Source organism: Aquila chrysaetos, chromosome 18 (assembly GCF_900496995.4).
Source record: "Aquila chrysaetos chrysaetos chromosome 18, bAquChr1.4, whole genome shotgun sequence".
Lineage (NCBI taxonomy): Eukaryota > Metazoa > Chordata > Aves > Accipitriformes > Accipitridae > Aquila > Aquila chrysaetos.
Window position 1 is genome coordinate 16,799,970 of NC_044021.1, and position 26,200 is coordinate 16,826,169.

Consider the following 26,200-nt stretch of genomic DNA (forward strand, 5'->3'; position numbering starts at 1 on the left):
TTAAAAATTCTCCGAAAATTTCTGGAGACTGAAATCTCACTGTCCAGAATTCAAAGGAAGAGAAACGTTCTCGAGTAATATTCTTGCGAATAGAATAAGAAAAAAATGGTTGAGGTATATGTGATTTCTATTTTTTTCGTGTTTTTTTTTTTTAAATAGGGATGTTTGAACCAGTTCAGAAACAAAGCTAATGCCAGATACAGATAAATCAGTCACAACCAATGATTCATTTGAAGCTCTATCCAGGTGCATTCTACTTAATTAAAACCAGTTCACGCATCCCTTAAATTGTTATTGCTATTATAATTATAATAATAATTATTATTATTATTTGGGGTATTTTTGGTTTTTGTCTTTTTTTTGTTTTGTTTTTGGTTTTTTTGTTTTTTGGTTTTTTTTTTTTTTTTGCAACTCTCCACACTAAACTGCGCAATACTGTGGGGGAGAAGCCATTACTAAACTATATGCTGCAGAACAATGTAGCAAGTAATTAATTCCCAGCAGCCTGCCGGGACATCTGCTAGCAATAATCACTATTGATTTAAAGCTTTATTTAGCCTTTATCTATATCCTAGTAGAGTATAAGGTCTTGCCACATTTTATTGACATTTTTATTAGTTGAGTTTGACTGAGAACTGTTGCTGTTGTTGGGTTTTTTTTTTGTTTCCCCTCCTCCCCCAATATTAAACTGTGAAATTTATAATGTGTTTAAACTATGGGTGAATCTTAGGCTTTAGTTTGCATGTTCAGCTAATTTGTCTCTATACGATTTTTGTTTGAATCTTTTTATTTTTTTTTTTCCTCTCTCAGGGCTTTTACAAAAAACAAAAAACAAACAAAAAAAAGGATCTTCTGAAATTCTTTTGCCTGAGTTGCAATGGACTTAACATTGAGATAATTCAATCACTACATTAAGCACTTGACTGTGAAAGCGCAAAAAAAAAAAATAAACACAGGAAAAAGAAAAAAAAAAGAGAGAACCTTGTTTGAGGCTGTTGTGAAATAACTCTTGGGGGCTATGTGACAGTCTGATTCCATTTTCAGAATGATTCATCATCTTCTCTTTCCTCTCTGTATGTCTCCTCTCTCTCTTCTCTCTCTCTCCACGAAGGAAGTTTAATCCTAGTGATTTCATCCCATGCAGGAAACAGTAATAAATGTGTAGAATTCATATTTTTCTAAAGGGAACTTAAACTGCTGCTACGAATTGTGTACAAGACTGGTTTATGCCACATGAACAGAGAATCACACATTTGTTTTGGTACTTTTATTCCTCTTTTTATTCAGTTGTACAGTACTTCCAAATTCAAAATAAAAAGTAAAAGTTGTTCTGTATCAAACCATCTAAGCAATAAAATGTTATATTTAAAAATTATAGGTTACAAAATGGACGTGGCTCTTCTTGTGGGTTTGTTGTAACTCGCTTTCAGACGACTTTGCTAGAGGACAACGTACAAGCCGGAGCTTATCTGTGCAAACAGCATCACCGTTTCTTTTCCTTCAGCTGACTTGAGTTTAGATTGGAGATGATTGCAGCACTTACTTTGAAAATTCACGTTCATTTTGACCACCATTTTCTGGTGGTCAAGCCTCTTTGAAACTGTGCTTTTCCTCAGCGCAGTTCTTAACGTAGCAACCGAAGATGGCAGAAAAGTACTTCGGTGCTGATGTTCCTGCACAGGCGTTGGGTCAGGGTTCTCCTTCCTTTTTTTTATTAATTGTAGCCCCATCATCACGTAAGTGAGCGTCCTTCTAGCACGTTGTGGTGATTAACGGTATATCAGTCGTTTTCTGTATAAATTAAGTAGGTTTCTGCCAGCATAGTTTTCTTCTTGCATAAACGTGTATGGCTGTGAAATCTTCAGGATGTATTAAAAAGCCACGTGCATGTGTCAAAAAGAGAGAAATCCTTTGTTTTAGCTTGTTGGAGCTGCCTTAGATGCATTTGATATGCTTTCCTATAAATAAAACGCATTTCACAGGACGGTGAGCCAAAGAATCATCTGAGTTGCATATCCAGCTCTGGAGGCCAGGGAATCGCAGCAAAGCTGAAGCATCCGCATCTTCCTAAGTCCTGGTGGGGTGGTTCTTTCTGGTAGAGAAGTGAACCGGATTCAGAATCAGAGAGACATACCCAGGGGGTAAACTGCTGCTGCTTTCCTTCCTCTAGCCTCCTGTACCTCCGTGACAGAGGTTAAAATTCCCCACAGCACTCTGGTGAGGACCTGGTCCCTCCCTGCCAAATGGTGACAAGTTAAAGGAAAACCAGCCGGCCAGCTCTGCCCCAAACCGAAGATAGCTGATGAAGCAGGGCTCTGTGAACTATCTCTGGGTCAGCTGAAGGGGTGGAAACAAGATTTCTGAGGGAAGAAACCTGCAGAAAATCACTTTCTTCCCTTTCCCACCCGCTGGCCTGAGAAATCTCCCCTCCTCTCAGGAGACTGATGGGAAACTCACATCCAAAGGGTGCGGGGACCTGTCATGAGGTGTAAAATCAAATGGGACGAGTCCATGTGGCTAGAAAGTGATCGTGACTAATTAATTACAAAATAGATGACTTAGAAGGCACTTGGTTCTTGGCCATGGAAGGGTACAACTGGTGTGCCCAGCCCTTTTCTCCTTCTACCTGAATTTGACTGTGACCGTTCCCGAGTTGGGAATTTCCCTGCTCTTCTTGCCTCGGACAGGTAACATCCCGCAGGCCAGCTGAACTGGCGTTTCCCTCCTCCTGCCTCCGCTCCTCCCGGCACCGGCTCCTGTGGCAGCGATAGCTGGAGCTGGCCTGAAACACCGGGTTGCGGGAGGGACGGGGAGGTGGCGGCGGTGTCCCCACCTGCCTCTGCCAACCTGCTGCCTCCTTGCCGCGTTCCCTGCAGCTTGTTTCCCACCTTTGTAAAGGTGAAGCTGCAGGAGAGCGGCACGGCCCCCGTGCTGTGGATCCGCCTCGGGCGCGGAGTCCACGCGATCGCCCCGGAGCAGTAAGGTTTGGGGAAGACCCAAGTCCTCTGCCACCACGGGGATGCCTTGGCAGCGAGGGGCACCGGGAGGGTGCCTCTTTCCAAGCGTGGAGAATGAATCGGTGGGCTGTGGACCCTGGGGATGGGCAGGAGGGCTGGTCTGAGATGGCAGGCTTGGGTGGAAACTGGCTGTCCCAAAGCAGGAAGCAGAGCCCGGTTGGAGCATCTTTTGCATTTTTACTGCTACTGAAAGGCAGACTGGCAAAGAGAAAGGAATAAAAGTACCTGTTTTCCATTACCCAGCTGCCACAAAGTCCCCAGAATTTGAGGGATGGGAGGACTGTATACCTATACCTAGATCTTCAGAAAGTGAGTACAATGAGAAATGATTTGCTGCTTATACTGTTAACGTAGTGTTTTGCCCTGTTCTGTTGAAAAAAGTCTTTCTCAAACAAAATTAGTCATGATTCAACTAGCAAAGTTGGCAAGGGCAAAAGTTTACTTGAAACCTTTCCTTGTCCACAAGCCTCCGGTGTGGGGAATCACATGTGCCTTTTTCTTTAGGCATTTCTGTAGGGTTATGATGGGATTGAAAGTGTCACTTTTGGAAACCCTGAGGCTTAGGACTATCTGCAAAAGGGAGACACAAGACCCCAGCACGGCGTAACTGGCACTTGCTGTATGTCAAACAGTCTAAGAGGCACCACCTTTTATCATCCACTCGGATAACGCAGGAAAAGGATGGAGAAATGCATCGGATTGTTTAGTCTGGACATCTCTACCTGCTGGACTGTGGAAAAATGGGCCACACTGGCATTTCCCAGAATTTGGGTACCCGAGCACCCAACATCAGGGAGGAAAGTAAAACCTGTACAACACACCAGTATCTTCTGGTGACGTGGGTCACCTGAGCTCTCCAGCCTCGGAGCTGCGTAAAGTACTTTCCCCCTGTAGTCCCTTTCCTTGGCAAAAATTGTAATCACCTGCGCAGGGGAGAGGCTCGCTGCACCTGTGCTGCAACAGCAAAACTGGCAATAAGGAAGACGCTGGGTTTTGCTCTCCAATCTGTTTAAATAACAGAACAGCCACATTTTGACTTGGGGGATCTTGAGAATCTTCATGTCAAAGAGGACCTGAATGTTTCACAAAAAACGGTCCAAGGCTTGGGGAAGAAAGGTAGGCGGTGGTGGGGAGGTATGTATCTAACCTGCTAGTGGGATGATGTTATTTGACTAGACAGGTCCCTCTTAGCCTGTCTGTGGGGTGGCTGACCTGGGGGATGACCGGGTGCCTGGCTGTGTGCGTGCTGCAGGTCGGTAGCACCCTGCCGCTGTGGTGACCCTTGGACTTTGGGCCCTGGGCGTGCTCTGGAGCTCCTGGGTTTGGCCTCCAGCCCCACGCTGGACCTGCGCTCCTTGCTCCGTGTCCTCATGCGCAGGCAACAGGGAAACAAATGTCCAGGAGCATATTGTTGTCACTGTCTGGGAACCGGTGACTGCTGGTACCTGCAGATTTGCTGGCAGATCACAGGATTTCCCCAGTCTCGGGCAATTAGTGCCATGCTGGATCACAGGATTAGAGAAAGTGGAAACATCCCTAAAATGACAGGAGGTTCAGCACAGCTGGGGTTCCTGAGCCAACAGCTCTGCTGAGGGGGGATATGGTCGCAGTCTGTTCCTCTGGTTTTGAAGCAAGAACATTAGCAGAAGTGTTTTGCTTGTGCAGCCCCCGCCAGAGCCTAAAGTGTGTCCTGCAGACACATGGACTTGCACTCAGCGAGTTTGAAGCTCTTGGGCCTTTCTCAACACGGCCATGCTGGTGTCTGTCCTAGTCACCTCAGCTGAGGACTGTGGTACTGCAAATGCAGTTTTAGGTGATTTAACCCTTCTCACCAGTCCCGAAAGGACGATTTATACCAAATAAGCACAAGGTGTTTCTCCACCACGTTGAGCGGGTGTCAGACACTGGTGGTGCTTGCCCTTGCTCCTATCGTTAGAATCGTTTGTCCTGTGGTGTGCCCGTGCTTGGGACTTGTTAGAGGGCTGGGGAGGCAGAGCACGGAGAGTGCTCTTGGGGCAGAATTATTTGGTGTTTCAGGGTCTCTCACCAGCTGCACCGCTTCCAGGTGCAAAGGCTGCAAGAGCATCCATCCCTGCGGGCTGGCAGGGCTCATCAGCGGCTTCACCTGGGCAGTGGGGCCTAGTTAAAGCAAGGCGTGGGGAGGGGGAATTGTTGTGTTTGTGTGCTGCTGAAGCAGCAGCAGCAGCAGTAGTTCTGTATTGTACAAAGATATTTATGAAACCCTTTTTCCAGTGAGATCTCTTTTCTTCAAGGAAATTCAGTGGATTAACACCTGGGAGAAAGACAGTGGAGAGGCAGAGGGAAGTTGGCCTGACCAAAGACATCAGTGAAGACACAGGCTGATGGCAGGTTACTGGACGGAATGGGATGCCTAGCAGATACGGGAACGTCTACCTTGCTCTTGCTGGCTGCGTGTGTCACCTCAGGTAAATGATGTGTCATCTGCATGCGTGTCACAGTGTTAATGGTGTGCCTGACAGAGGAAAAAGTTAATTGAATTCTCTAGGGAAATTAAAATCTTCAGAGTATTCCTAAGCGAGGGGCCAAGATGCTTTCATTTCAGGATGCATCTGAAATCACCTGTAGAGCTGAAACTAAGGAAAGATGGAGTTTAGAGCATTGCTGAGGCTTTCTGAAAATTCTAGTATTGCCTCCTTCAGTTGTCAGGTCTCCTCTCAGCCTAAAAAAAAGCACATTCAAAGGAAGCAGGAGTTTTTCATATGTTAAATACTAGTAAGTGGGAAGACTTCTCTGGCTCACCGAAGCTCCCCACATAATGTGGTAGAAAACCTTGTAGCAATCCTCTGAGTAGTAGGAACTGAAAACAGCTTTCTCCTTTGCTGTGCTCGTTGTTTATTTCTCCCGTGCCAGATTTGTCTCTCATTTGGCAGGGAAAACTGCCAGGAGTATATGAGGAATCTCTGGATGATGGGCATTTGGAATATGCTGTTGTGAAAGTGTTTGAACTTCTCTAGGGCCTTTCAGTAAAGGGTTGTGAAGCAGTTTGCAAACATCAATTAATAGGAGGCTGTAAATAAGAGAGAAGTTTGCCGGAGAAAAGGCTTTTAATCATGAAAGGCCTGATCTATTTTCATAATCTCAGAGGCAGAGGTTAATGTGGTGAAAGCCAGCTCTGCTGTGGGCTGACTTTCCATCAGTGATTTTTAGCCTGTAACCACACAGGGAGCATGGCTGTGCTACTCGTAAAAACGTGTGAAGGTTAGGACAAAATGTCAACCAGCGGGGTCGGTGGCTCTACCACAGTGCGTGATCCAAGCAGCTGGGATACGAGGAACAGTGAAACGTGCCTCTTTGCAGCAAGTATGCGAAGAAATGGTCCTGTGTGTGACTCTGTGAGTGTACTCAGGACTAGCAGCCCCTGCCCTCAGACAAGGAACGGGGTGCAGGAACCAGATCAGTTACACTTGGGTAACTAACGGAATTGATGTGTTAACCTTTCCTCCCATCTCCTGTTACCTGATTGTAGAGAGAATGACAACAGGTTAGACTTGGCAACTAGATTTATGTTTTAAATGAGCAGCACCTGACTTTTAATGAACCTGCATTCAAAAGAAATACTTGTATTTTATTTTAGGGTGATGGCAGTGCTAGTTGTGAGATGTAGGCATGCTTTAATCAATAAATACTTCTCCCAAGTGTTTGCAAGTCAAGCTTTACCATGTGACCTGTGCTTGGGAACGGAAAAGTGACTGGGTAAAATGTAGCTGTAAACAAAAAACGTAACCTTTTCCATTGTTATTTTCCTCTATTTCTACTGAAGCGTAGCCCTACTTGATGCACAGGGCTCCCAGGGTAGCAGCTGGGGAGGAGGCAGAACATGGGAGGACACATGCTATCTCACGTGCTGCTGCCGAGTGGGACACAATACTTGTACATTTGCTCACTTTGCCAGTAAATCCCTTTTTGGTAGCAGGATAGTTAACACCATTTCATCTGTTGCCTTCAAGATGCTTATAGGACTGAAGCTTTACAGGCTTCAAGGTTACATACATCAGGTCCATTATACTCCACAGCTGCCGAAACTCAAAGTATCAAGCTGCCTGTGTATACACAGCAATCTGTGAAAAGTCTGCACTACAACACAGTGAGTTTGATTTCTGATGTCCTGTCTAGATTGTTATCTGCCAGTATCTTTTTGGAGTTAAAACCACAGAGGCTGCCTAACACTGCTACCTGAAACCCGGAATCAGCGCTGAGCTGGTTAGAAAAGCTTGCCAGGGTTGTAGGTAAGGGAAAGGAAAGGATTTGGAGAACCAAGCAACATGTGCACCTCATGGTAACACACTTTGGCACAGGATACAGAGCCAGGTGCTGCTTTTAATGCATTTGGTTATTACTTCTTGGTGAATGCACTTCTCATAAGCAGTTTTGGAGTTTTTTCTGAACCAAAATATTCTCTTTAGCAGCTGTAAAACACCTGCTTAAAAATGAAAGTACTTAATTTGAACAATGCTTAAGTAAAAGTGATAGCAGCTCCTCCCAGGGTTCCTTGTGGCAGTGTTCTACTGAACCGCAGCTGTGGGATGTTTTGCAGTTTGTCAACAGATCCTTGGTGGCCTGTGCTTATTACTGCTGCAGTCAATCAGTGACATCTGTTTTGGTGCAATTCTACAAATTCAGCAAAATAGCAATGATGGGGTGATGGCCCTTGGGGATTGTCACTAAAGGAAAACTGGAGTAACCACACTGAGTGCTGCACCTAACTAAAGGATCAGTAAATGACACCTGGTGAGGTACATTTAACAGGAGCAGAGGGAGTTCAGTCTCAACAGGACCTCAAAGGAACATCTTGCCCTGTAAGAGCATGGAATAACACCGAGTGAAGTCAGTGATCATTCTGGCTACCTGACTGCAACTGATGCCTCATGGTTCATCCCTGTCATACCTTGTAGTTGGGGGTGGGGGTAACAGCATGCTGCAGTACCACAACCTGCCAGACTACCAATACATTGGAAAGGAGATGGTTCCTGTGTAGTGTGGCTTTTAAAATACGAGCTAAATCCTGTTTCATTTGTTTTTTCTTTCTGAAAGGCTGCCTTTCCTGTGGTGCCTAACAGCAAGATGTGCTTCCTGGTTTTCAGCTTGCTTACAGCAGCAACCAGTTAGGATTAGTTGGGCAAAATGTCATTTCCAGCTGTGAGAAATAATTCCACTCTCTATGAATGGAACCACTATTACAAACAACCAAGCATTAACTTAAAAGTCTTAAATACTGGCTCTAAGGAAACTATAACAAGCTTCATAATCAAGTTTGTTAGGGTATTTACACTTGCTTCCAACTGTCAGCAAATAACAGGTTATAATGCTTGCCATACTGTATGGGATAGTCATCAGATATCTAAATTCTAGCTTTTCCTTTCCAATGGAAAACTGCAATAGGGTATTTTAAGACTTTCCTCCTTTCTGTGTAGATTCCTGCTAAAGAAAACAGTTTGTTCTTTCTGTCTCTCTTAGAGACTCACTGGTGGACTTGCCAGCTGATGTTGGGATCAAGCATGCTGTCACGGTAAGGTCCTGTGCACTGCTTGCTTCTGTATTGCTGTGGATCCAGGCTTAGGCAAGGAAGTACGCCTCAGTGTTCTGGGTGGACTGGACTCTTTGATTCAGCTTTCACAGACAAAATACTCCAGCTGAAGACAGAATGTGGACCTATTTGTGTCTGAACATGGTCAAGGTGCACATGGAGTTAAAAGGCCCAATTTAATCTAACTTCAGTAGCAGGAAACCTTGCTGAGGAGCCTAGGACCAGGAAACCAGATGACAAAGAGGCAGTGTATATGCAGCATCACTATTATCACTGCTTCTGCAATACCTTAGGCTGACCCTGTAGATGGCTATAGCCCTGACTTTTTCTGGAAGCAAATGCAAGACACTATTTACAGCTTCTAGTTTCACATTGTCAGTTATTTTCTTAAAAGCACAGAAAAATGCAGTGCTCAGACTTACTTCAGTGACCAAGACATAGCAAAGAATGATTAAGAAAAGCCAGACACAGTTGCTCTAGCTCATCCATTTAGACGCTGCTCTTTGAGAAGGGACTAGAGTGCTCTTGTCCTTGTCTGTTGAGAAGCAGCTGTCACTGGTTTTGGAGATCCCTCAGCTGGCAGCTTTTGGTATTGCTGGCTATAATATTTTCCATCCAGTGAACCCAATACTGTATTTTGTCTTCAGGGTAAATGTTTTAATCACACATGGTCCACCAATGCAGCTTCAGCTGAATGAAAGCTATACTGTCTAGCTCTAACCAGGCCCCATAAGGCAGGACTGTATCTTTTACTAGAATATATACTGAGGTTATCTTGAAAATTTTTCTTGTTCAGACACTTGTGTGGCTATGTGCATTAACTGAAAGTATTCTTTTCACTATGTGAAAGAGCCAGCTCTTAAGTTATGGTTTCATTATGTGAATTTAAGTGGGTTCAGTTAAGGCAGGACAAGCTGTGGTTTCCAGGTAAGCTGAACAGACCAAAAATGATGAGGAAAGACAGGTTAAGTTTCAGTTTTCCCTCACCAGGTAAAGGAGTGGAATGTTGTAGTGCTAAGTCTTGGTTAATATAAATTTGTAATCAAGACTACTAACAGGAGGGGACAGAGAGCCTACTGAAATTAAGACTGCAATGACTGGCTTAGAAATAATAGAGACCACTATGAAGTCTCAAAAGTCCATCTTTATCTTTTCAGGGAAAGATGAGGCAGACTTCAAATTTAAGAGTTATTTTTATGTTCTCTGGGAGCTAAAAATACATATTAAACACATCTGCTTTTAAGTTTTCCCTTATTGATCCACAGACATAGTTCACAAATATAGGAATCTCAGTATCCCTTATTTTTAAGCCATTTTTGGTTTGCTTTCATTAGCTTTTTTCCCAGCAAGGCTTACCACCTTCTTCTGTTTGGATGCAGTATACCTGCTTGAACTCCTACTTTCAGTATTATTGCCTGGAATATTGTTTGCTTGGTCAGACAATGGCATGCACTTTAAAGCTATATGTATTTGGCCTTCTTACAACCTCATGTCTCAGCAGCCTTTAAGCATCTTAACAGATCCTTTTCATGCTGCCTACAGTTTAACAATAGGTTATTCTTTCTGGAAATGTAGGGGACTACGGCTCAGATCAGGATTCAAGAATTTACTCAACATTTTCCCAGGGCCCTCCCTTATTCTTATAAAGAATTTTAATCTTAATACTAGTCCATTGTCCAAAACATCACAGAATACTTCCTCACTATTATTCCTATTCCAAATACACTTGTAGAAAAGCAGCCTTTTAAGAATAGCATGTTTTTACTCTTTGCATTATTTGCTACTGCAGGTTGCTTATCAAGGAAAAGAGCACCAGCAAACCACTCAGGCTTTTTGGTGCCATATTCATGCTTTATTTAAAAAAAAAAAAACCACAAACAAAAACCCCCAAAAAACCAAACTACACAATACTAAGAAAAAAAAATCAAGTTTACTTTACAAAAAACCTGCAGCCATTTTCAAGAGATCTGATCTCATTTAGAAATGAAAGTCAGCAGGTAAGAAAGTAAATGTCAATTTAACATTTTGGTTGCAGTACATCATCTGAACTTAATCATCCAAAACAATCAGTCATTCTTAAACTGACTGTTGATTGTATAGATACAATCAATCATCTATTATTACTTGATTAAAAAAAAATCCCTGGGAAAATTTAGAGATAAATGGAAAAATGTCAGAAGAATGTTATTTAGCCCACCTATAAACTCTTGCAGAAACATAAAGATCTTTCTGACTTCACTCTCCTCTAAGTTAATTACAATTCTTCTGTGTATTTGAGAAAAGTCTTAGTGTAAAGCTGCTAAATTCAGTGAGGGGATTAAACTTGTATACGATGAATCTATGTAGTTGTCCTCAAGTTACACAAGTGGTATGTCTCACTGTCTCCATGGAAGTGTATTGTGCAAGTCTCAAGTAATTTCAAAACACTCCTGAAACAGCCCTTGTGTCACTCCTATGAGGTAGGTACTGTCCTTCCTTTGGACAAGAAAAGAGAACAGACTCTTAACTGCAGCTCAGTACATCAGGCACACTGAAAAACAAGCCTACATTGGTATTTGACTTTCCTGCTGCTTCCCTGAATTCAGAGCTTTCAACCACGACATTTTGTTTAGCACAATGCATTCCAGGAATAAACAGCAAATGATGCTTTTGATTAGATCCATTCCAAGGTAAGGAAGATGTTCAGCGTAACTTGTTTTGAAACAAGCAGAAGCACTGCCATGACTAGTCTGCTCCATTCATCTCCATGGCCTACAATTTAATTATTTTGTACATGAAGAATAAAGATGATGCTTCACCCTTTAGTCTGACAGCAGCCACTCTTCTTTCTCAGATTGATACTAGGGAAAAAATGAACTGCTGTCACAAAGCAGACAGCATAGAGAGGGCTACAACTATCAAATGCAGTTCAAGTATAGCTAAATTAATGCTTTGCTACCACTGTAAACATGAATTCCAAAGTTTTTCTTACCCCAAGTAGAGCCTCATTAAGACTTCACCATTTTTTAAATTACTTAAGGAGCTGTGAGAAAGGAATTAACAGTAGTCCTCACACTAAAGCCATAGGTTATTTGCAGTCTAAAACCATTTTAGCATCTCTTACTAACAAGGAAGAAACCCTAGTCCACATCTTTCACAGCCCTTGCTTCTCGCAACCTCACATGAGCAGTTGTGTGGTAGCACAGTAAGCTTGCTGAAAACTAAGCTAGTAAGAATGCTAGATGATACAAATGCTTGTGCTACCACATGGAAAGGGGTGGCATAGAGACCAGCAGAATGGCTACTTGTTCCATCTTCAAGTCAATGAAGCTACACTCTACTCAAATGATAACAATAATGATATCCAGTTTATGTACCTGTGACACTAAGCTATCTGTATGTGTTTAAAAACTGAGTGGAAAATTCAAGTACCAAAATAAAAGCTAACCAAGAGGATAAAGCAAAAAACTATGTTCTCCCATTTGAAGAAATCTGTAGTTAACTGGCTTATTCACTAGAAATAATGTAAGAGATGCCAAAGTTCAATTACCACTACACACTAGAATGTCATTGCTGACTTTCAACTACAGCAAACTAACAACAAACACGAAATTCAGAACTGTTACTTCATTTATCATGAGCAGCAGTGGACTGCTGGCCACCATTCTTATGAACTGCTTCTGGCTGAGAAAGTTACTATGAACCAGCCACAGTGAATGCCAAGTTGTAGGATCAGAAAGACAGTCTTGGTACAACCAGACTTTCCCATTGCCAGTTCCCATGCAAGTTGCTAAACTGTCTCCTCTCTTTTTTCATGCTTAGAACTTAAGCATTTGGATGTTAACCACTGAGTGCAGAGGAGAAAGCAGAAACCTTCAAATACTTATTCCTTATTTGTACAGTGCTTCAGTCCTTCACTTCTCTTAAGTCCTAGCCTGTGTAAGATTTCTAAAGGCCCAACTTGCTCCAGAACTCAAACCAGTAAGGACTAAACTATTTATCTGAACAAATAAAACTAGGATATTACAAATTATTATCTTCTGTTCTGATCCGTTGTCTTTTTTCCCTGGAGTACCACTGTATCCAGAGCAGTTCTTATCACCCCCTCAAAAGAGTACCTTTCTACCTTGGAAAGAATTAGAGTATACAGTTTAAGATTACCTATTACCAGAAGGTAAAAAAATAAAAAATCTCTTGATTTCAGGTGAGAGACATAATCCAAGAGAGGGAACTTAAAAGTTCAGTACATCAGGTGCTGTGCAATAGCTACAGGGCTTTAGTATACAAAGCATTTAACACATAAACACTTTGTTGAATCAATGCAAGCTTGAATGTAAGCCCATGAACCTACCACAGAACCAGTCAGATTATATCACTGAAGGCAAACAATGTTGTTCCACACAATTTGAGTGGAGATACCTCTTATGAACATAGCATTCAATGGTTTGCTGAGTGATCTGTATGATGATTCAGCCATCTTAACTATTAAAATTATTCTGCCTGGGAAATACAGAATATATAATATAGAAAAATATATCATATTATCAGGAAGTTGAACAAAGCATCTTTGGGGTTGCTTTTCCTATTCTTATCTTTTCTATAGCAAGATGAGTCACAAACATCTTCACAGTTCATTCTGGCAAAGTGTATAGTAGAATAGTGCCAGTACAGGTAGTTTCAGAGCTTAGATGCTTCAAACATGCTATGACATCATTTGCAAGTATTGCTCAGCATTCATTGGATCAGAAGCTCAGTCCCCACAGAGCAAGTTTAGATCTAAAGAGCACTTTGACACATGGGGATCAGGAGGGGAGGAAACAAAACCAGAGGTCTCAAATCAATGCCTCTTCCTGAACTCAACAAGCTTCCAGATAACCTTCAGACACAGGAGGAGATGCAGCTGAGATGCAAACAATTCAAGCCTTGTCCAAGTGCCTGAATGGCAGCAAACTGACACTCTGCATTATCTGCTCTTTTTACTGTCAGTTAAATCCCTGAATGCAATGGATGTGGATCAATGTCTCAAGTACCTGGTAATCATGTAAGCTGTGCCTGCCACAAAAGAAAAATCACATTTTGATTGTATATAGCTTTTCTGCTTTAGTACTGAAACTAACATGCAGTGAATAATGGATATGCATCTGTGTTACTAGTAGGAAAGACAAAGTAATTTAAAAAAAAAAAAGAAACTCAGACCAATGTACTGAACAGTGGAAAGAAGTTTGAGATTTAAAAACTGCAAAGGGTGAATTAAATAGTTTGCCATTTAGAAAGATTATTTGAAACCAACAGTTTTTCAAATTCAGTTTCAACTGCGTACAGTAAATGTAAAGTCCTTGCCCCATGTAACACTTTAAGAAAAGTCCACATTTTGATACATATGACATTCTAGTTTTTGTGAGAGAACCAAGAACTTACTGAAAAGTTGTTCTGGGTTATTCAATAATTTCTTGAGTAAACATTGCAGAGCTACCACTATAATCAGAATACCTAAGCTGCTGGCACAACTCAATAACTAACCATTTAACAAGTTGGGTATAAAAAAAATTTATGTAGTAATACCAATTCAGCACACAAATTCCATGCTTCACAAGTTCTGCTGCTGTGTAAGAGTCTTCCTAACATCTATGCAGGTAAATTCAGATTTTTAGGTCACTGCATGCCCAGATCAAAACAGCAGTAAAATATCTACCACTACAAGCAGCTATACCCAATTGTGCCTTTAGAATGCAAACTATGCAGAAATCTAGATGATCAGTGCCTTGCCACTGAAATAGGACCACGCACACAAACTTCAGTGTGTGCACACTGTAGAGAATGAAGTTACTTACTGAAAAAGAAAAATGCATACAGATTCCAATACAGACATGACACAATCAAGACAGATTAAGTCACTAGACATTCAGATTATGGGGAGGAGAAAAATCCTTCAAAGACAGTGTACAGATGACAAGCCAGCATTACAAAGAACTCTAAAGGCACATTTCAGGTAAGATGGTTCTGTTAAGACCAACTGCTTACACACGCAGGCACAAATCTTAATGGCTACCTCCCTCCCACCCCCCAACAATTAACAAAAAAAGAGAAGTGCATTTTCAGTAATATTAACACCATTCAGTTAATCTGTTCAGTCCAAATGTTTAGCAGTATTTTCCTTATGGTGATATGGATTCTCTGCACTACTCCAATCCAAAAAAACCAAACAGGCAGGATTAGTAAAGGTTCAACTGTTGTACTAGTTAACATTTACTCATCAGAGCCCACTGATCTCTTCTGTGCCCTCTTGTAGGGCAACCTCCTTGGTGAAGCTTTATCTAGATAAAAAAAAAAAGAAAAGTTGCATCAATTGCTACTGCTACTTCAGATTAGATGTTATGTGACCATGTATTTTTCTCCCTCCCAAACACAAGCCAAACTGCCCTTCTAGTGCAATGCATCACCACAGAGAAGCCAGTTCAAACAACTTATGACTTTTTAATTATTAGCATCCTAAATAGAAGGTAACAAAAAAAGAATGTTCCTATTCTGTAATATGCAACTCCAGGGTGAGGGTTGTTCAATTTGCCAGTTACTAAAATGCAAAAAACCACCCCAAAAAAACCAAACCCCACACAATCTCCTGATAAGACTGCATGCTCTGCCATTTAGAAAAGTTTCATGTTCAATAATTATACTTTTAGAAAGTTAATGAATTATTTTGATCATTACTAGTTTGAGTTTACCTGCCTGAAGAGTATGTGATTGACCCTTCTTTAGACAGCTTTGTCTTGCATGACATATTTCCACATTCATACAGATTAACAGCAGAAGACAAGTGTTTTGGTTGTGAAATAACACACTTTTCCAGGAAGCATCCACATCTGACTATGAAGATGTCACTTTGTAATCAGATATCCTATATGGGGAAGCCACCCAGCTTTAGCTGTATGATCACTGAATGCCAGAAGCATCATCCTACATTTAAGACTTCATGACAGACCTGTAATTGTCCTTTACAAGGATGGTCCTTACATAGATACAATGTCAATCCTTGCAATATTGCAGAGAAGCTACAATACTTTGTACGAAGTGCTAAAGTGGTTGCTAAGTGTATCTGTTGACTTAAAAATGCCCGTTTTCTTAAACAGAACCATCTCCAATAATTTCACTGTTTGGAGTATGTGCAAACACAAGGAGCAGCCATCACACCTTCACAAGCCAATCAAATACAGATGAAGTGTCCTTCAACAACAAAATAGTCAAGAACCTCTGAGGAACTTGAAGGCCACATATTTCAAAGGATTCTAGTGTAGATTTCTAATTAAAACTAACCTGGAGCTAAAGAAAACCACAATTAAGAACATAAACATCAGTTTTTCCTAGACTTCCGGTATTAAGATATGAATTCTTATTTATCTTAAAGGGATGGGGGACAGGACCCAAACATTGCCAGGATTTGAACACATTTAAAGACAGCTTGCTCTTCAGAAAAAAATAGCATTTAGAACTTCAGTCTTTCTTGCTAGATTGAGGCTTTTCAAATTCCTGTGTCTAGATTTTATACTATCATTCTTATGTCTCACAGAAGACAGTGTACAAGCAAGCTTACATTTTCAGAAGTAAAACAGTCCTTATACCTATGTAATATAGGTAAAATTAAAAAGGGTGAAGGAATCAAAAAAGTGAAGTCCAGCTCCTAGCACAACTTCATATCAGAGCTAAGGCCTCTAGTCCTTCTATACTGAATAAAGCTCAGAATATACTTATTTCATCAAAACAGGAGTCTTTTTCAAGTAAAGGTAGTTCCTGCAAAGGGTTTTCAAAGCACTTGTCCAGAATGCACTTTAAGTGAGGCTATCTCACTTCACACCAGCCAATGCTACTAGTGATAGGAGTTCACCTGGGATAAGGAAGACCCAGGAAGATAAACCTGACTATTAAACTGTTATACCCAAGGCTGAGGTTTGTTTCTCACTGAAACAAGATGCACTCAGCCATTGGTCATGATCAGTCCTCCACCTCCCTCATGTAACATCAGATTGACACTACAGCAAGATAGCAGGCAAGGCAAGATACACATCTGCATTTTAGATAAAGGGTTCTGGGAACTGGTAGAGGAGACAACAGTAGTTCAGCAATATTCTACTGAAACTACATTACTACAATATAACCAGAAATAATACATATACATATTTATAATATATGAAAACAAATTTATATTTATATAAAATGTGTTTGTGTGATTGCATGCTCATGCTGCATCACCAATCACTGCATGCAGGAAGCTGTACTTCTATCCATGCCTAATTATCACATGGACAACACATTAAGCAATTCCACTCTTTAGATCACCAGAATTTGCCTCACCTCTTCTACTCTGCACTGAAGCCATGGGAAAGCAAAACAGAAGAAACAGCAAGAGAAGTTAGAAATATCTATAAATACACAAATGGTCTAAAGAAATCAGATATTTGGTTTACTGCTGGCATTTCAGATATCAAGTAGAACTTAGTCATTTGGGCTTGTGAAGGACATTGGTATCAAGACTGTCATGGTTTAACCCCAGCCAGCAACTAAGCACCACACAGCTGCTCACTCACTTCCCCCCCCACCCCCCGCAGTGGGATGGGGGAGGGAATCAGGGAAAAAAAAGTAAAATTTGTGGGTTGAGATAACAACAATAGAACAGAAAAGAAGAAACTAATAACAATAATAGTAACACTAATAAAATGACAATAGTAATAATAAAAAGATTGGAATATGCAAGTGATGCACAATGCAGCTGCTTACCACCCACTGACTGACACCCAGTTAGTCACCGAGCAGTGATCCCCCCGCCCCCACTCCCCCCAGTTTATATACTGGGCATGACATCACATGGTATGGAATACCCCTTTGGCCAGTTTGGGTCAGCTGCCCTGGTTGCGTCCCCTCCTAATGTCTTGTGCCCCTCCAGCCTTCTTGCTGGCTGGGCATGAGAAGCTGAAAAATCCTTGACTTTAGACTAAATATTACTTAGCAGCAACTGAAAACATCAGTGTTATCAACATTCTTCTCATGCCAAACTCAAAAACATAGCACTATACCAGCTACTAGGAAGACAATTAACTCTATCCCAGCTGAAACCAGTACAAAGTCTTAATGTGACTTTGGTTAATACACACTTATAATGCTTATTTAAAAGCTTTGGTCTATAGGCAAAGTTCCAAACAACTTACAGAAACTTTGAGACGATAGATATTTTCTCCTATTTAAACCTCCTTTGTGATCCAGGTTTTGGGTAGAGATTTTATACTGTTGAAAAAGAGTCTACAGAACAGATTGCAAAGGTCACCAATAGTCATTATTGTATCAACCAGTGAAGTTTGTTCTATACAAGAATAGACTGCTAATGTAATAGTCTAATCATTAAGCACAGTGCTTCAGCCAATTTTTTATTCCCTAGAAGAGATGTATGTTGTTCTGAGAAACTGGATCAGCTCCTTATTCAGTTACAACTAATTGATTAAGTTTGTTATGTTCTAGTTTGTGGAAGGCAGACTACTTACTTATTTGATTTAAAGTTTCTTGGGGAATCCAGCTCATATCAACATCATTCTGATTTGATGTTCCCATCTCTACTTTCTGTACTGGTCTTTTCCTCTGAAAATTCAAGAAAAAAAATATTTCTTTCCACAAAGTTTTTATAGCACAAGTATTAACTAATAATGTTATATTTAATGAATTGCAATTATTTCACTAAGACACAAACTTAAGGCTAGTCAATGTGCAAAGCCGTCTTTGTAGCTTAGCTTTAATTATCTTAACCATTAGCAATTTATTCACTGAAGCTTGGCATTAACACTTCTAATGCCTCACAATACTTATTCCACACAAAGATACCAGGATTTCATGCATGCCTGGGCAAGTTCATTATACATGTTACAAAATACAGCTGATTAATAATCAAACTGTGTGATGACCTGTTTTGTTACACTTTCTCAGGTTAGTGCAATATTCTCGTATATCACCTTGCAAAATAGATTTCAAAGGACAATAATCATTCTGTGCTTCTTCCCAAAGGAAGCTACTTCAAAAATATCATAAGCCAGACTGCATGAAGACATAACCTATGCACTGCATACAGATGAGACTTAAGCTTTCAACAGCTTTTACTTGCCAGACCACTTACATGGACAAACCCTTAGCTGTTATAGCATTATAAATGGAATCCAGAGGCCCTAATCAACATTATGGCAAAGCATTGATAAGAATAAAGGACTAGACAACTGTTTTCCCCAAAGTTTGAAATAGATTAAACTAATAGATATAAATAGAGAGCATGGGGAAAGTCTACCCAGTAAGTATTGAATCAGTAGCTGCACACATCCACTGGAAGGTATCAAAGCTTCCAATTCAACCACTTCAGTGTGGTGCCAAAGAGCAGACCCAAAGAGCATTAGGTAAGCAATCTAAATGTCTCCAATAATGAACATTTTTTAAAAACTGTTTTTTTCCAGTAATCTTTAAGGTCTTAGTCCTAAAAGTCAGTCTTCTAAAGTTCTACCTGTACCATCATATGCCAGAAGCAATTAATGAATTGCTTTCTTTTCATACCAGTAAGGTCTTGTATTAACAAGTACATAGACAAAATACACTACCCACCTTCCTAGATTCTAGTAGCTGATGTAGGCCAACAATGACGAGCAGACCAAGTCCAGCAAGGAACATGTACATGAAGATCCTTTAAAAAAAAACAGTTTAAGAAACCATTAACTAAAAATCTTAAGTGTTTAATAGAGTTTACAAAGAGGCATAGAAACTAAGCCTAGCTTTGGCCATGTGCCCACTTGATCTTTCCCAAGAACTTTTGTAGGGGTGGGTGGGGAAAAAAAACAACTATGAATCTGAACTGAAGTGCTAACAAATATTAAGTAATTATTCTGACTTTGATTTCAGAAACTGTAATCCTAAATTTCATTCTGAACAACAGAACATTTTTAAAAAGTGCCATATGAACTGGGAAACTGTTATAAATAATTATTGAAATTGAGTAACTGCAAGAACTCTTTTGCAGTATTATGTTTCAAGACATTGGGTCACAGGTAATATTTATATTTGTGACTGCTCTAACCACTTACAAAACCCTTAAAAATCTCTTGTATGCTTTTAGTACGCGACTGCAAAGCAAGTACTGCTAGGATACTAATTTATTGGCAACAAAGCTTTGAAAGGCATTACTTAACTTGTTCTGTGTTCCACAGTTAGAATTCTACTTATGCAAATAATCATTTTTTAAATCTGTGCATTTTCATTTGTTTTGAAGAATTCTACCTGAAATGCCTGTTGATACTTAACAAGAGGTGAACGTAAGTTATATCTAAAATTAATCTGGGGAGCAGGCAGGAGTTTACAGGTAAAGAATCTATTCCAAGTTGAACATGTTAACTCAGATTTATGACAAAGAAAATTATGGAATTAAACTACAGAAGAGACTTAATTGAACATCCCTGTTCAATTTAGGGTAATTATCTATTCACAGGACATTAACTCAAATTGGTTCTAATAATTTGAATTCTTGAGAGCTCCTTTATCAGAGTATCACACATTTTCAAGTAACCAATTGTTCTGTCATTGATGCTATTCTCTATTTGAGAAATATGAATTAATGCAACAGCTATTTCTTTTGGTTGTCCTTTTTTAAAAGGAAGCTTGCTTAGCAGGCAATTTCTACCTGTGGCACGAGAATTCAAATATTCAGCATTATCTACAAGTATTTCTGAAGTTTTTTTTAACTCACAGGTTCTCTTAAAATTCCACTCCAGTGTTAGAATATTTAAAAGCATATCAGCACAGCATATATTTGCAACATATAAGGTGTGTCAGATGTACTTAGTCTTGAAGACAGAAACCCCCACACACACTCCCAAAAGATACCTGCTACAGAAAGGGGTTAGTGCCACAAAGAATGAGTGTTAGTTCCTCTATCTCATACTCCAAATACATCTTTCAGTTTATGTAATCTTGGATTATACAGGACTGCTCCAGAAGCAAGTTATTCAGTCTCCACAGTAGGACCCACAGCCTAATACTATGGACCCTCTGCATCTTTAACTCTCAGGAAAAAGCACAGTAGCATAACAAAAGCTTAACAGCTTTGAACTGCTATGTAGCTGTATAACGTAAGGTCCTATTCCAGGCTTAAGCCCTCTGAGCCAAAACAGATGTGTAAAATGCTCACTGACTTAATACCAATCCTGAAGATCCCTAGCATTAATACAGATCTTAATTTGGGGAAAAAAGATCGTATTTTCAGTCTATCAACATTTTACAAGTCAGATGCCTGCAATACCATCAGCGAAACACAGCAGATCTAACATTCAATAAAATGAAGATACAAGAACTATTCTCGCTGGCACCATCAATAACCTGTTCTACCAGTGTACCAAATAAACCTGAATCTCCAGCCTCCTTACGTTTCTCCATCCAGCCCATCTTCTTTTTCAATAATTGTAACAGTTTGATTGAAGACAGCATCTTGAAACACATTGCCCTACAACAAAGTTTCCACATAACATTTTAAACTCATTTCTTGAACACATACACAAGTGTTTATCTTTTTCCACGTTCTTGGAAAAACTCTAGAAAGGAATAACTCCTGCACAAGACCTGATGAAGTTTATAAGCAGTGCAAATTTGACTCAACACAAAAGCGCAAACTTTTTAGTCCAAGTACAAAGAACAGTCACATCTAGCCTTCAATATGTTATTTCCTGTAATGAGATATTACATATGAAGGGTTCTCATTAGAACAATCAAAACATAAAGGTGCAGAAAGAAGCCTGTTAAACTTTGACCTGCACTAAAAGAGAAAAGAATCCCCTGTTTTAATCCCCATTTATGCTTTTGGATAGTCTCTCCCCAGATTGCAACTACTGGCCATTTATTTGCTCAAAGTCAAGTTTGCAGATGGGATTCAGGTTGATAGTTAGGTTTGTTAGCAAAGCCCAATCTGAAAGGCACAATGAAATTTAAGTTATCCTAAAGAAAGCTTTAGGTTTTGTGGGTTTGTTTTTTTAAATGACTACAGCCCATAACTACAGTTCTAAGGCATTCTAGCTTACACTGATGACATAACTTTAAGCCTAACATATACAGAACTAAGTGTACATGGAGGGCTATTGTGAAACATGTAGACAGTCTCTTACTGTGCTTATGTATCTACTGATTTGCTTAAAAACCACAAAGGCATTCACTTTCTGAAGAGGTAGTAAATTGACTAAGCAGTTCCTTCCTTACATTTCCACATCAACTAGAAAGATTAAAGTGAATTACAACATCAGGCTTACATTTACATCTCTGTAGTTGAGATTGATAACTAGTCCAAAAGGACGACCACCCATAGGCTCAGCAGGGATGAAAGAGTACTCGAATGTGGCTTGTCTCTGTGGTGGAACTACTGTATTCAGAGGGAGAGCTGTGAAGTTCTGGATATAAAACTGGTAGTCTTGAGGATACCGGAAAGAAGCATCGAGAGACTCGACAATGAAATCCTCTGTACCCTTATTGGTGAAACCCACCAGGAATTTTACAATGTTGTTTGCTGGGAAGTCTAAAACACAAAAAATATTCAACCATTAGAAACTTTATATACCACACCTAGCCCATTTCTAAATAGAGAGTGTCTAGAACAGGTTCTGTTTTTTTAGAGCATCACGAAGATGGTAGATTAGCACAGGACTCTTACCTTCACCTTTCACAAATAAAATGGTTGTATCAGCACTAGGTGAGGCTTTAGGTTCTCCTGACAAGTCTTCTTCCTCTTTTTCTTCTGTCTAAGACAAGAGACTTTTTTGAAAAATCCTATAGCGAACAGCAAAGCAAAGACCATGCTCATTTCATGAGAATCCCATGTGTCAAAGCATGCAACAATGGCATGCAATAGTATCAATTCCTGCTGCTGCAGGATTAGCACCTAGTCTGTTCTCCCTCTAGATTTGACTAGCATAGTTTTCAGCATTTATCCTTCTACTCATATTTGACACAGTGACTAATCTCAATTGCATTTAGCTGTATTGAAAGGTTTCTTATCAGAAAGCAATAGTAAGGTCTCTGGGGTTGAAAGGACAATAATAAAATCTAAATATTAAGTGTTCACATCTAACCTATTTCTATTTAGAAAACAAGCATTTCCAAAATTACAGACAACCATAAGGCAAATGAGAGTTACTTTCACTACAGAGGGAGCATTTATAGAAGCTTTCTATTCAGTGTTCATTAGTTAAGTGTTACATATGCCTGGAAATCGTTAGATTATTGGAAATAAATAGGTTGGTGGATTCACTTGTTCAAGCTCACCTTTCTGATGATTCACTTTTTAATTTGGCAAAGGCATTAAGGGCTTATTTTCCACATGGGGATCATGGGATCACCGCCTCCCCCACCAAATAAAAACAAGGCTGATCCCATTTTGAACTGTCTGAACTAACTGCTTGCGAGTTAGTTAGATCATTTGATTTCACTGCTTAAACAACCACTTGAAGCAGTGGTAGCCTACTAGATTGGTTGCACATGCACCATGAGCTAGGGAAGCCATGAACCAGAGCTGAGCACCTAGTGCAAAACTGTATCTTCTACTTCAGTGATAAATAAAAGAAACTGCCTAAAAACTGTAATGTTTTGTACCTGAGTCATAGACTATTCATTAAAAGCAAATTACATCCAAAAGGTTATTTAATAATATTCTGTCAATACTGAATACCTAGCATATCTTCTACCACTTAGCAAAGCTGGCTGACCATAAGCTCACAAACGTACCAACATCAATAAAAATCTAACAGAACCAAAGAACAGTTTACCAGGTCTCCATTTTTATTATGCATGTCTTCTCCTCCTAATAGTGTCCCAAACTTTCTTATTTTACACTAGAAATTCAAGAACTTTGTACCAATTTAAGTACACTAAGCATCTAGCAAGCCTAATACTTTACTGCTACAAGCAGATCACATAACTACATAAAGTATTTCACTTTGTCAAGATGAAGCAAGTGACCCCCAAACAGCAATACAGCCACTAGTAAGCAAAAACAGGCTGCAAAACAAGGTTTTCAGAATTAATACTGAGCTTAACTAAGATTCTGTTGCCCCATGAAAATAGGTACCAAAGCAACCAGCATGAAGTAGTCCTATACCCCAGTATCCTCCTCAGTTTACCAAGGCGCAGCTTAAGCTGGAAAAGAACGAGGGGCTCCTATGAGAATCTGGTTCTCTCATTTGGTGTACAATTACCAAGTCTGTTGGCTCATCTTCTTCAACTTCAGCTTCATCATCTTCATCTTCAACTACAGTATCTTCCACAGCTTCCTCATCTTCTGTAGCATCTTGAGCTGCAACTAATAAACCTGAACCTACCAAAAGAAAACGCAAATACAAGAAAGCCTTTTCAATGTCTAGTTAATCAACAGAAAACTGACATTGTAGTACAATTTTCAAACTAATGTTTGAAGAATTTTAACTTTCTGAACTACTCATTTATGTGCCAGTAAGTTCAAAACCAAAAAGTCTACAGCTGGGTAACAAACATTCACACAGCAATGCTTAAATTCACAGAGAGCAAACAACTTGCCTTAAAAGCTATTGTTTATTTTTTTTTAACATGTCATCATATTAAAATATTTTAATTTTGTTTTGTCATTACAAATGTGAAAATAAAAAGACATTGCTATTGCCGGGAAATAAATTTAGTGAGTACTGTTTCTTCCAAGACTAGTAAGTTTAACAAAAGATTAGCATGTCCTTTTCATCTGCTGGTATCAGAACACTACATTTTCACAGGTAGTTAAACAGTTACTATTTTTGCACTTATTTTCATTCAAGTTTTAAAATATAAAAAAAGGTCTTTTTTAATATGACCTCCTCAGTATCACATACTACTACACCCATATGTTCAAAGAGCCACAACACTATTCAGAAAAGAAACCTGATCTAGAGCACAGCTCCAGAGCAAGGCTCCAAGACAAGAACACTCGGATAGTTTGCCTCTTTGCTTTTATGGAGCCGAGTCTCATACATTCAAACACTGGGCAGATATGATTAATACAAATAGTGGCCACAGGACAAAGTTCTGTCTGTTTGCAGCTTAGAGCACATGCAGGCTAGGCTAAGAATTTTTAAAACATGTACACAGAACTACAGATTTTTTTTTTTAAAAAACCTAACGTCTTCCAAAAATGAAGGAGCAGAAATGAAGTAATGATTGATTTACACAAGCCTGAAAAAGATCTAATTGCCATTAGTACACATTTAAAATAAATATTTAAAACCTTTCACAGGGAATAAGAATCCTTGACCAGGACAAGTATATCCAAGGACCTCAGGATTGTCAGTCATAGCTAGAAAAAGCAAATGCAACCTTCCCCCCAGTGCCTTTAGAGGGTACACTCAAAGACTTTCGCTCAGCCACGTGCAATACTTAACCTAAAACTAACAACAGTGATTTCGTTTAAGTTTTAAACTTTAAGTCTGCAAATAAAGATTTTTTTTTTTCGAAGTAAAACTTTTGTATCTGAACAGCCCACGGGTAGGTTACAGGCATTCTCCAGAAGCGACTGCGCTAGCACGTTCTCCTAGACCTCTAAACTCAGTGTCTTTCCCAGGGATGTCAGAAGGGCTGCTGCTGATGTGGCAATAGCGGGAACGGCGAGCTGCCGGCTGCGGGAAGCCGCTACCGCCCAGCCCGTGCGCTGGCCGAGACGGCTGCCCTTCTTCCCTCTCCCCAGGCTTCGCAGCAGGGAGGGCAATTTTCAGCCGGTGAATCAGATAACGCCGCGGTGTAAACAGAGATCAGCGGTCTGAAGGACGCTCGGGTGGGGGGTCGGAGGGAGGCGAGGTGGGAAGGCGGGCGGGCAGCCAGCGCCTCTGCTAACGACTGACGGCAGAAGCCAGCACCGCCCGAGAGCGGGAGCAAAGGAAAAAAAAAAAAAAAGAAAACCCAGACCCGTTGCCACAGCCTCAAGTGGGTTTTGAGCGGGACAGCCCCCCCCGGGGGGGCTTTCCGTGGCCCGTTTCACCGCTGGGCCCCCCCAGACGGCTCCCCCGGGGCAGCAGCACCGCAAAGCGCGGTTCCCGCCGCCGGTACCCCCCCTCCCGCCTCCTCGGGGCGGGGACACAGCCCGGACTCCACAGGAACAGGACCAGGCACCGAGGCCCCGTCCCGGGCCGAGGAGGGGAGCCCCGGCGGCGGCCCATGTGCGCAGGGAGGCCCGCGCCCGGCGGCGATGAATGAGCGGCGCCCGCCCCCGCCGCCTCCTCCTTCCCCGCGACGGCAGGACGGCGAAGGCGGCGCAGGGCTCCCCAGGCCCGGCGGCGGACGGTTCCCCCTCTCCCCGGGAGCCCGCCGCCTGCTCCCCCAACGGCCGTTACCGCTCCCCTCTCCCCCAGGCAGCGACGACCGACCGACCGGCCTCACCTGGGCCTCCGCGGGCGCCCCCGAGCAGCAGGGCGGCGGGGAAGACGAGCAGAGCCACCAACAGCAGCTGCGACAGGCGCCTCATGATGAGGACGACGGCGGCGGTAACAACCACCCGGCACACACGCACCTCACCGGCCCGGCGCCTGGCGCTGCGGGCTGGTCTAAATGGCGGCGGCCTCCATCCGGGGCCGCTCCCGCCCCGGCCGCGCCC

The 26,200-nt window shown here is 41.1% G+C and overlaps 1 protein-coding gene across 6 annotated transcripts; it reads right to left on the reverse strand.

The window, feature by feature from the left end:
- Window positions 1–628: 628 nt before the first annotated feature.
- SSR1 (signal sequence receptor subunit 1) lies at window positions 629–26,200 on the reverse strand. 6 transcript variants are annotated; one of them, XR_003927362.2, is made up of 11 exons: window positions 25,987–26,200; window positions 23,808–23,926; window positions 22,268–22,355; window positions 21,870–22,132; window positions 20,997–21,073; window positions 19,186–19,264; window positions 18,090–18,183; window positions 16,909–16,923; window positions 14,813–14,876; window positions 8,522–8,689; window positions 629–2,092 (listed from the first exon to the last, which is right to left on the reverse strand). XR_003927362.2 is itself a non-coding variant. In XM_030041871.2 (10 exons), exons 1-10 carry the CDS (start codon window positions 26,069–26,071, stop codon window positions 2,068–2,070), a joined length of 909 nt encoding a protein of 302 aa, XP_029897731.1. In that variant the 5' UTR covers window positions 26,072–26,199; the 3' UTR covers window positions 629–2,067. The 6 variants fall into 6 exon arrangements, 4 of the variants coding, with proteins under 4 accessions (XP_029897731.1, XP_029897732.1, XP_029897733.1 ...); XR_003927363.2 differs by lacking the exon at window positions 16,909–16,923 and having other exon boundaries at window positions 25,987–26,199; XM_030041871.2 differs by lacking the exon at window positions 8,522–8,689 and having other exon boundaries at window positions 25,987–26,199.

Bases quoted from the DNA above. Each gene is read 5' to 3' on its own strand.
- SSR1 (XM_030041871.2), bottom strand. From the start codon at position 26,071: ATGAGGCGCCTGTCGCAGCTGCTGTTGGTGGCTCTGCTCGTCTTCCCC. The intron at 22,133-22,267 runs GTAAGAGTCCTG...TTTGTGTTTTAG, and splicing joins TTTATTTGTGAAAGGTGAAG to ACTTCCCAGCAAACAACATT. The intron at 19,265-20,996 runs GTAAGGAGGCTG...TTTTTTTTAAAG, and splicing joins GATGGGCTGGATGGAGAAAC to GATCTTCATGTACATGTTCC.